The sequence below is a fragment of the Periophthalmus magnuspinnatus genome, chromosome 3 (assembly GCF_009829125.3).
Source record: "Periophthalmus magnuspinnatus isolate fPerMag1 chromosome 3, fPerMag1.2.pri, whole genome shotgun sequence".
NCBI classification, from domain to species: domain Eukaryota; kingdom Metazoa; phylum Chordata; class Actinopteri; order Gobiiformes; family Gobiidae; genus Periophthalmus; species Periophthalmus magnuspinnatus.
The window spans coordinates 32,019,886-32,032,270 of NC_047128.1; the positions used below are offsets into that span (position 1 = coordinate 32,019,886).

At 39.2% G+C, this 12,385-nt stretch overlaps 1 protein-coding gene across 1 annotated transcript in view; it reads right to left on the reverse strand.

Moving 5' to 3' along the window:
• Positions 1-3,933, reverse strand: part of LOC117389056 (CUB and sushi domain-containing protein 1-like) — a 234,072-nt gene extending 230,139 nt beyond the window's left edge. Inside the window, exon 1 of the mRNA XM_033986629.2 lies at positions 3,695-3,933. Coding sequence (XP_033842520.2) covers positions 3,695-3,933 — 239 coding nt within the window. The remainder of the gene's footprint in view (positions 1-3,694) is intronic.
• Between the last annotated feature and the right edge of the window lie 8,452 nt (positions 3,934-12,385).

Below are 12,385 nucleotides of genomic sequence, written 5' to 3' on the forward strand. Positions count from 1 at the left end.
ACTCTGCAAGAAGCATTACAGAATGGATCAAACGCAGATGATAAATGTCCCGTCCTGAAAAAAAAAACAACTGTGCCTTGCCTTATCATTCAGATTTCCAACCCAGTATGCCAGTAGTCACAGTAAGGTGCTGATGGCTGAACTTAGCTGAAGGTGCGTTAGCCTGTACGCTCAGTGCTACCCGGCGCCCAGTCTCTCGATTTGAAAAGCATTGAGAACGAGTTCACAGTGAGAGCTCTCGGCACCTGAGGCCAGCAGCCGCAGAGCCAAAACGAATAAGATCAAGTTAAAGCGTAGGTGTGATTTGAAATAAAGTGTGAAAAACTTAATACTAATTATCACCTCTGACACGAGTCTATGTGACATGGGTAACACTTTAGCTCCAAAAATATCTCGCAGATAATGTTATGCTAAATATATTCTTATTAAATAGAAGACACAATCAGAGGAACATTTGTAACATTCCACAGCCCTGATATATCAATGACTGAAAGGAAACTAACCAGTGCAGGACTGACTCAGAAGTACAAGGACAGTGAAACTATTAGAGTCATAATAATCTTAAATATGACCACACTGTGTTTAATGTTAAATACAGTGTGATATAGAAGAGCGTTAAGTGTAAGCAGGAATAGTACTGCCTCTTTTACTGATATGTATCTAATCCTGTGGCTTTTATAACGCTACATAAACCTCGTAGTAAAGATGCACTGTGTAACTTTTCAGGTAGAGGGTCCACCACTTGTTAGTCACCTTGGAAATGATGTTGCTTTGCATGTTCCACGGTATGGCATTTAACTTGTTTGTAGCTTGGCCTGCTTGTATCATTAGCAATAAAACTGTTTTGTTGTTGCCGTTTTTTTCTTTTGTTTAACGCAAATGTATTAATCAAAATGTATTATTAAAAAGTGCAATACTTCCACTACTCCTGGTCTCACTGACTTTTACTACTGCTACTGCAATTACTACAACATTGAGTACTATGACTGCCTCCTTTATTATTGCTGCCACCAATTGAAAATATATCCCCACAGCTTTTGCCGCCACCGCCGCTGCTCCTAAAGTTAAAGACAGTTAAAATCCTGCTGCACAGTTCCAAAACTCTAATATCAAAGGCGACAGCGCTGAAGGGAAACTGACCTAAAGCAGGAGTGACCCAGGTGAGTAAAAGTAAAACTGCACTGCTCATTCAGCTGTGATGGCGTTTGCTCATGGCCATAACACCACCGACAGCCGAAGGGGAAGAGAAGGTATTTTAATGAGAAATTCTACAAATATTTGCAAAAAAATATATAAATGACAAAGATTTTCCTTGACGTGTCACAAATAGTTGAATTAAGAGCATTCGTATCATGTCAAGGTTACTATGTACATCTACTTCGTTTATCAAGCTGCAAAGATAATTATCAAACATCCTGCATCATTTTGAATCCAGCCACTAGGGGTCACTATATTCACAGCATAAGACAGTGTACTTCTTAGCCCCAAGCCCAGATAACAAGAGACGGATGGACCGTCGTTTTTATTTGTTCTGTTTTTATTACAAATATAAAGACTGAGAATGTGTTAAAAATGTGTTAAAGACACAAACATTGAAGCTGACACAGCAGTATAAGTACTTTCAACTCTATTATCCAAACACACAAAATACTATTATTACCATTTAAGCAGTGGTTGCAAGTCTAAATTACTTTTGTGACATTAGTGTCTATCTTCTGTTTAAGCCTCTCACTGAAACACTCGTCTTTTCTCACTAAAGGAAATCAAAATGTTTTAGTTTTAACAGCACAGCATTTTTGTAAACTTAACTGTTCAGTCTCACACAAAACAATGATGTCTTGTCATAAGTACATAAGCGGGGACAAAAGTTTATTTAAGAGCCAGACAAAACAAACAGGCTTTGTTAAAGTCAAACCAAACTCAGAGCAATACACATAACATCTGGAAAATACTGCCAACTGTGGCACATCCGTATTCATTTTACTGTAGTCTATGTCAGTGACGTACAAGGCCTATATATTTCATGCAGTTGTACCTCAACAAGCTGTTACCATGAACCTGAACCAACACTTTTACAGGCACATGTTTGCACATTGTCAAATGCATCAGAAATGTGCATCGTTCATGCAAAAGAGATATTCATTTTTGTCAGTATCACCCATGAAATCACTCATTTTGTTCAAAGTTCACATACTTGATAAAGTTTGTAGGAATGCATTGATTTGTCTGTGTAATCCCTGAGTCGTCCAGGTACCGTCCACAGCAAAAGAAAGTTGAATTCTGTGAACTAGAATAAGCTACAGAACCTCTGCATCTGATGATACAGAGCCAACCTCGACTCAACACAATTAGTAATTATTAATTTACCTGTATCTGAAATCATCTTTGGATTAACACTAAAAACATTTTTGTAAAGCTAAAATCATTAGCAAAGTATTATATATTTTAGTAAAAAAAAAAATTATTCCCTGGCTTTTATTAATTTTTCAGGTCTGTGTTTGTAACTGCTGCACATGGAAGACATTTTGACAAATAATCGTATTGCCTCGCAGCCTTGGCTTTGCCAGAGTAGTACAAATCCAGCCAGCATAAATGCAGAAAATACACTTGGCTTTGAGAAAACCAATACGTGTACTCAGTATTCACACTGCAGGCGACTCATTTCAGCTGTTAACATAAAGCATCGACTCAGTGTCACATAATACAAGTATATGATGTTGTCAGGGAAAGCCCACTGTTCTTCATAACTGCAGCAGTACCCTCGAATCCTGCTTGGTGTGTTCTCTGCTTCTCCTCCCACACACCACAGCACTATGAATAAGCTTCCCACTGAATGCCAACTCTGTAAATGCCATTCTCTTTGTCCTTTATGCAACAATATTACAGTCACACAACTCGCCAAACACTAGCACTGCCAATGCATCAATATCTCATTCCTGATATTTCCAACAAATTAAGTGTGTGACCTTATCTTGGTCATACCACTGGCAGTTCAGCGGTATTGGATTTCAAGATGTTATTAAAGGTTCATTAGAATACAGTATTTAAAATATTATGAGTTATAAAAAATGTGTATATTAGAATTACTTTTATACAACCATGTTCCTCCTCTTCCTACTACTACTTCCTCTACTTAATTTATACATCTAATAATTGTGCTAATACTACCATTACTATCAAAAGTATTCCAAATAAGAGTAATCTATGTCTGTCAATGAAGTACAGCAAAGTAAAGTATCATATCTAGTGAAGGATCTTGTAATGAATCTGCAAATCTTCAACCACCAAATTAAAAAGCTTCAATAGTTGAGTTGTCACGAAATTTCAATATAATACAATAAGAAAATGCTTGATAATTTTCAATAGCACAGTGATAATAAAAACACTCCTTTTTTTAGACAAAAGAGTGTAATCTCCAACAAAAAAATAATAGTTTCTTTAATAACACCATGTGATTTTACACCACTAGTTCTCTATTCAGAAAAGGTCCAATTTTGTCGTATCAATGTGGTTTATTTTCAGTATCAATACTTCTTCAAGTGGATATCTAGTTTTGACACTAGTTTTATCATTGATTAGTATCTGGGTATAATTTTATTTATCAAACCCTAGTTACTGGCAAACCTTTTTATCCAAAATCCAACAGCAAAAAGACAAAAACGCACAACTTCCCTAAAACGCTTCGCTTTCTTACCTCATTTTTAAGTTGCCGGGCGACGGTTGCCCATCGTAGACCGACACAATATCAAAGTCCTCCTCCAGCGCCAGCGTGACAAAGGTGAGCTGGATCCGGTTCCTCTCGCCCGTGATGATCAGCCACGTGCAGTTGGCGTAGTTGGGGTAACCGTGAGGAAACCCGGGTGACTCTATGGTCCCGTTCAGGCCTTGCACTACACCTCCGCATGATTGAGCTGCAAGAGAATACAAGAACATTTCAAATTCACTTCAGAGTATTAACAGAGGACCTTGCTTTTAATTGCATCACTTAAGTTTGTGCTAAGTGCTAGGACATGTGTTGCTGCTGTAACAAGCCTGCCCTCCCCTGCAATTCTATGATTACACAATGTCACACCTCCTCTTATGATTAGCTATGCCTGGATGTGAAGAGCCAGCAAATTGATATTTCTAGTATCAAGTGAATTCTCGAGATTCTGGTTGATAGATCGGGTTAATAGATTGCATTCACGTAGCATCACGACATTATAAAATCCCTTTTCAAGTGTTTTCTCCATATTCCTTGATGATTTTAAGGTTTTGGCATCACAATGGTCCCCTGTTGTTAAAGCAATAATGCAATTCAAATGAAAATATTATAGCTTTTGAATAAGGAAAGGTCCTCACAAAATCCTTCATTTCAGAAAGGAATTATTTTCTTCAAACCCATGAATAGTTTAACATTGAGCTGCAGATTTGTTGACCTGGTTCATGGCTAAAATATTTGTAATTTCACAATAGTTTCAATAAGTAGCTGCATTATTTGACCCTAAAGATTCTATCAAAGAAATCTGTCATAGTGTTATTCTGTCCTCCATCTGGAAAAGCATCAGATTCAAGAATGTAAACATAACCTATAGTCTCCCATGACACTTACACTTGTCAAATACATATTTAAACACACATGACTGTTGTTTTAGTAGCTCGGGTCGTGAGAACGTGTCACCTTTTAGACCATTCGAATCTCCAGACACTGAGCACTCACACAAACACGCAGAAATAAGAGCACTTATAGCACTCTGCATATGGTATGTACATGAACGCGTGACAGGCTGTGTGCATTTTAAACAAGGATAAAGCCGCTAATCTTTCATATCATTTCCTCCCATAGTACCACGAGAACAGACCAGAATGAGGCCTGCGTGGTTTTCTTCAATAATCTGCTAATATATGCGAACATCTGTCAACTATTTGAAATTATTCATGGTATTGCCAGTCCTACACTAAGAAGGTTTGTCTCACTGAGCTCAGAAATAACAACTCGAGTCAGTAGGGCGCCCTCTAGAGGAGATCGCAGCAGTCCAAAACGTAGGACCTCTCTTGCTAAATCGGCGTCGGAGTCAGTGGAATAGTTTGTCAAATGATTAGAGCGTGCGCAAGTTTTCAAAAGTTTGCACAGGTGACAAAGAAATGGCTAATATCAAAGCAAATATGTGTGTGTGAACTGAATGTTTTTAGAAATGGCATATTTGAGGGCGAGATGTGTTGTATTCGATGTATGTGCCAAATGTTTACAAGTTTTTCATCCATCTACACCAAACTTTTTTTTACTAAACATCAGGCTGTCCAGGGACTACATGTGGAAATTAGTACTTTAGCTATAACCTGGAACCAAACATCTTTCCTGTTCTTTTAAGGTCAATGCCGTGCACTGTCCCTGTTCAAATAAAAGCATATCATACTAAATAACCCTAAAGTTTGACCAAATGGAGCTGGGAGTTACACAAACAAAGTGAGGTCAGGTTTTAAATGTAGAAACTGTCATGAGTTTGTTGAAATAAAAGAACACCCGGACGTTTAAAAAAAATCTATATTTTCGCTCTGCTTTTTTTAATGTGCACCTGGACTGTTTATTTTCCTCCTGAACAGTACTCCCAGGAAAACACTTGAACAGCTTGGTCCTAAGATAGCCTTCTATACACTGAGCAGAGCATGTGCGCATATGTGTGTTTGTGTGTGTCTGTGTGTGTGAGCGCGACCTGCACTGAAGCCAGCTGTAATTGTTTCTCAGATAGCAATGTCTATTGATTTATTAACCTTATATCATTGAGAACACTGTGTGTAAGAGTGTTTAAAGGAGCTAACCCTAAGCTCCCCAGAGACCCGTATATTCCAGTTCACAATCCGCTCTGACCAGAAATGCGTGTCTCTATATTGGATTGGGATCACTGCGCAAGCACCAGATGTTCTTATTTGTCTGAAGTAAGACTAAACTCACAAACACACATTAAATAAATACCTCAACAACACAAGTCCAAATGAGCGGCTAACATGCATGCTCACATACTCTCGACCATCTGGACCGGACAGATTCATTTCAGATTCTTCTCCATTCTCTTTCCAGCCCAATTCACCTCTCCCCTTTAGCTCTCTTTGTGCTTCTTCCTGTCTCCAGTTGGCTTTTGGAGCAGATGGGAGAAGTCCAAATCAGCACATTTTTGCAGCGCGGGCTAACACAATACTTAGCAGTGTGAATCCGTAAGTGTCGACAAGTAACGGATTACACAGCAATATAGGCGAAAAAGATAATATATATAAAGAAAAACCTGATGCATGCTCACAGTTTTCTATCAGAACCAGCTTTAAGTACTTTCATGTGAGTAGCAGCTTTGAATTACACCAGAATTGGGGATAAAACGTAGTCGTCTAATTATGAAAATCCTTACATTCATGCTTTTAACACCAGCGTATAATTACAAAATGTCTAATTACTGCTGACGATATTCCATTCACAACAGGTGCACAATTAAGAGATGATCTGTTGACAATGCTATGCCTGAACACACAAAATCAAAAACCGCACTCAAATTTGCTCCTGCTAAATCGTGTGTGTTTGTTAAGGCCACCAGTAAATTGAATGTAACAAATGCTTTTCTCTCACATACAAAGTGCAGTATAGCAGCTGTCTGGCACAAACAGGTGCAGCCCATTGTTTGAATGATCAACACTTGCCAACTAATGTGATGGAAAAGGTTAGGGACATGGGTTTATGGGGTAATTTTTGTCTAACGGTCTGTCTGGTTGTCGTGGAAACAGATAAGACGGACTGTAGATCGTCACAAAACCCAGCAGGAGTAATTATTCATGTTTTTGTCCGCTGTGTCCTCCTGTCACTCAAAGAGCAAGCGTCTCGGGACTTCGCATGTAAATAAAGTTCTGTTATATTTTAGTGGAGGCAATCGACTTTCTGCAAACAAAACAGTGGCTAAATAAGTATAAAGTAGTAGAAGTAGTAGCAGTAGTAGTTTAATTTGGGATTATGAAACAGTATCAGCATAAGATCTACGAGGGACCAACATTTGAGTACATGATTGACACCCAAGATCTAACTTTCTTGGTACATTTTCATTCAAAGTTCTACGCTCATAAACAACAAGACCACAAACTAACGCACAACCAGGGAGAGAACATGCCCTAACACCTTGTATATCTTGCTAAGGCCCCTTGAGTGTATAGAGAGGCTGATGCGCTCAGCCTCTACATACACATGAATAATACAACTTCCTGCCATATGCACATGTTTGCTGCACTGGGATACACATACATACACTGCAGCAGTCTTCTTTAAGAGCCAGGATGCCAAGCTTTACTTCTGTTTGAGTTCATCTCTGAGGCTCTTGTTCCCCAGGCAAACATTAAGAACACTGCACTCAGGTGATTGAAGTATGTAGCAGGCTAAGACTGTCTTCTTTAAAATGAAGTGTCATTGTTTATTAGTTGGATTGCTGACAACATACCAAGGCAATATGCTCGGAAACGTTAAACTGAGGAGCTCTCCAAGGTACTATCCCTGCCCTGTTGCTTTTTCTATTTAACACCAACATATCTAGGCTCAATCATCCAGGTGTGTTTTATAATAACAAAAGGTTAGTTAGTTTTGGAATTCTTCTCGTCTGAGGTAGATATAACCAGCTCTCACTAGTGTTAGCTCAAAAAATAAAATAAATAAATAAAATAATAATAAATACAGTCTCAAACTCCAGCTTAAGCCTCAACTCATTCCATAAAAGAAATAAGCCTGGGTCTGACCTGCGCTACCTCAGGCCTGAGGTTTAAGCTGTGCTTTGTGCACATTCCCAGTGACTCTGGGAAGGCCACATCAAAATGGGCTTAAAACGTGCAGTCATGATGTTTTTATGATCTTCCTAAACGAGAGAGGAGCCAGAGTGCGCACGGATAACAGTTTTATGTGGGACACAGAACTTTGCGTCTTTCCCCTCGTTCCTCAGAATGGACAGACCTCTCCCAGTCGCTCTGTGGACAGAGAGAGGAGACTAGCATGGCTGCAGTGCATTTCTTAGTTAATGTGGAGAATGAAGTCTGATCCCTTCCAGATGCACGGTGGCCATAACTTTTTTCTGTGTTTGGACCAGGGAGCAGTGTGTGGAAAAGTAGAGCTGTTAAGGAGCTCTTCACATGTAACAAGAATTGGCCAATCAAAAAGCTTATGTGGATGTGGTTTGACAGGGAGTGAGAGGAACCTGAACCCCTGAAAACCAGCTCATCCTCAGAGTCTAAACCAGCCCCTGTGCACACAGAACTGCCCCTCACGCCAGCAGCCACAGAAAATACACATTTTATTTATGTTAAAACATTTTAATTGATTAAAATGAATCCCAAAGACCAATTTAATGTTTTATATTTATAGGCTACAGTATGATAGAAACTGTGCATGGCTGAGGTCATGTTAATAATGTAGATTATGGGTTTTTATATGATTTGTGCTTTTTTCACGAGTGCAGCGTCCACACTGGAGCATGTGCTGCTCATTACAAGCCTCAGTTGTGAACGCACACGCTCAGACTTTTGATTAAACTGTTTTTTTTTAGACCTTATTGGAGACAAAGCTAAAATAATCTGAACAGGTATAAACCTGGTCCAAACTAAACCCCGGTGCATGTTACTACGACAACTCAGCCCCAGCTCTGATTGGTCACTTTGGTGGAACACACCTGAGGATTGTCCAGATATGACACGTTTTGGCTTTAGCTCACTTCATGGAATACCCCATTTTGGGTTTTTTTCCAAGTATAATTAACTATTAGGGTTTTTTAATATATATATATATTATATATATATATATATATTATATATATATATATATATATATATATATATATATATATATATATATATATATAATTTTTTTTATTTGTTGTCTTTATTGTACTAAATTACAGAAAAACAAGCACCCTTACATACATACATACATACATACATATCATATCTTTAACATATTTAGCTTAGGTTGTTTAGTTAAGGAAGCAACTCTAACTGGGTTAGTTAAAAGGTCCACTGCTTGTAATTTGGTTGTAAGTGGATTTTAAGAGAGTCTTTAAACACAAACATGGAGTGTGTGACTATGTCCAAATGCCCAACAACTTGTAAACTTTTTAGTGATGGATTGGCTGTGTCCAGAGATCTACATAACAATCGTGCAGACTGGTGAATCTGAGGAGCTGAGAAGCTCAGAGAGGTGCAGTGTTCTGATAGGACCTGACCACAAGGCCCCTGTCTCATAAATCACACCCTGGTCCCCTCTTCTCCAGCGCGGACGGGGCCACAAATCAAATGCATCATTCCGAGTTACGCTGTGTAGAACTATTGACTGTGCTGATTCAATAGTCGCAATGAAGGAGGCAAGACGAAAGAGCAGAACAGGGATCAGAATTCTGTTTATGCTACGGGTCCCACCATCCAATAAAGCTGATCCCAGAAAATATAATGTCATTTTCAATACAAACATTGTGATTAAGACTCAGTTCACAGTTAAGAACGGTTCAATGAGACGATTTTTGAGACAATATTTCACTGTTTTATATTGTCATCTCTGTAATCGAAACATCATGATCTTTCCAGATTGTGTTTTCTCTAGACTCACTGTAGCTGAAGTGTGTTGTTCTCTGTGATGGCTGAGGTAGGGATCATTCTCTTTGCTCCATTCACATCTACTTTCAGATGGTACTTCACTTTCTCTCTGTAACGGGCTTTGGGGTCGCCTTGTGTTAATTCGGGCCATGATCTTATCTTTCAGGTCAGTCACTACCTCGTTCAGCATGGTACTTATTGGGGTTTTGTACCCAATCTCTGGTTGGGGAGTTGATGTTAACTCCCCTCTGACCTGACGTCCTGGCCCTCCCTCTTGCCGTAGCATTTGTGTTGTACCTTGTCAATCTGAAGTTGTGATAGCAGCTGCTGTTTGTGGATGTTGGGACACTGAGCTACAAGTTGCTGAGCCGTAAGCTTGGACTGAGTTCCAAAGTAACCATTTGTCCCACATGCTGTTCATGTAACCCCTCTGACTCGAGTTACTGGAGCAGTAACATTCCCACAGAGGCTCACATCTCACCCATTTCTCATCAAGGTGCTCTGGTTCCCCAATACCTGACGCAGACCTTGTTTGGCCGGGCGACTTCTGAGTCGGCATCTTGTAAGTTTGAGTCACACTCATCATTGTGTGAAGTAGTGTGAAAAAAATAATTAAAAAAAAATATATATATATATATTTGTTTCATGCTTGTATGAACATGCAATCACGTTTTTAACCAAACTGCTCTTCTATTTCCATTTGAATGGACTAGTATGTTTAAAAAGACACATCTTATACACTGAGGATCAAATGGAAATGACACATGGCACACGGGCCCATGTGATCCATTTTAAATGATTATGAGTCTGACAATCATTCCAGGCCAGTGTTTAACGTTTCTTTGCACGTCACAATCTTACGCATTTCTTTGGAAGGCAGATGTCGACATGTTAATCTTGTTTAATTTAAAGTAAACATTTTTTATAGAAAACATTCATGAACGATATCTCCATGGTTGTACTGCGTTCCTCAGGGTACAGCTTTTATTATGTAAATACTGATGGGAAATCATCTTTGTAAACTGTCACATGTGTGAACCCTGCAACTACACATGTCCTCTTATAGACCTACCTGTTTGCAGAGCAGGACAAATGGACTCAACTACAGATCTCAATCTGTACATTGCAGGGGGGCCCCCCCAAAGGTTGTTTACCAAACAAGCATAAAAGGAAATTAAGTTTGAAATCAACCTTATGTAAGATATTAGTTAAATGTACTACTTTTTATTAGTATTACGCCTACAGACATAATGTATATTGTTTAACATGTAAATCTAAGGAAAATCACATTACATTTTACATTAAGTGTAGTGTAAAATTTTATTGGGGGCCCCCTGTGATCTTGGCATTGATATGGGAGCTGCTCAGACCTCTTCCTTTGGTCTTGTTGCTGTTAATGTATTATTCCAATGAAGGTATTCAGACAAGATCATGGCAGTCCTTCAAAATGTGCAGAAACATCTTCTGTTTGACAGTGACACTGCATAACTGTTTTATTTAAAGGAAACATGCAAAATGGACATATTTCAAAACTATAAGAAATAAAGCATAATAATGACTTAATAATATACATGATTTTTTCTCCCCTCGTTATTTACATATTTCAGTTCATTTGGAGTTATCGTGTTTACGTTGCTGTGCAGATTGTCATTTGTTACACTGACAAAAATACTATTAAAAACCTTTAAACTTCAGCCTCTGTTTATTTTACATTTATGAGAGACGTGCCCAAAACGTCGTCTTGCCTCTCTTATGTCCACATCCCATCATGCACCTTGTCTAGCCACCATTTTCCTTCAATTATTTGTCTATTTGTATGATCGCACTGCAGCCTAATTGTCGTTATGTGGCTTCCTGACTATTATTACCTGTCTGTCCCCTGGTGTCATTACATTGTCCTCTCGCTTGGCTTTTCTCTCATTTCTTTTATGACGCAAGAAAGTTTTAGCCTTTTCCGATGTTTTTATTTTTCATTCCACCCACTCACTTCCTATATTTATCACACTAGAACAAATACTTCAACCTCTTACTGTCTGTCACGCACTAGGTCGACCATATCTCCTGCTCTCTGTCGGACGGCTGACAAACAGTTTAAGCAAATGGGACAGCGGTTAGAGTCAACTGTCTGGGCTATTTAGGTGGTGCTCACTGGAGATAAAAGCTAGTCTGTGTCAGATATGAAGAAAGCCAAGTTAATTGGGCTGAAAACTGCAGGATGAAGACTTTAAAGTGCCAATAATAGATATACGGTATAGGCCTAATTACCAACTCCAACCACAAGGGATGATTAAATGATAAATGATCGTGTTTGCTCCTGTTTAATTAAAGATGTCTGTCATTAAACTTCTATCTTCTATGGAGAAGAAATTGACACTACCAGCCTATAGTTACAGCCCAGATCTGTGGAAACGTGATCCAGCTAACAGTAAGAACGCACATCATGTAGATCGCTAACTACCCACCGCACCTACCACTGCGAGAAGAGGGTCAACGCCATGGTCGGTGTGCCTCCATTTCTCTTACAAATTCGTCACTGTCACGTCGAAGCGCTGAAAACTTGTAGTAAATTCAATGAACCAGATAGCCTCGGTCACCACGGTAACCCCCTGAATTCAGCTGACTCATGTTTCGCGGCCCTCCGGCACGCGCTCACGCCCCCGGGATGAGAGCAAATCCCCGGCAGTGTCAGAGAGAGGTGCACAGTGGCGTCTGGAGATAGGACAAACAGGTAGGAGTATGCGTCAGAAATAGAACCGACCAAAAAAAGGCCAGAGCGGAGGGAGAGAGAGAACTTCACATGACT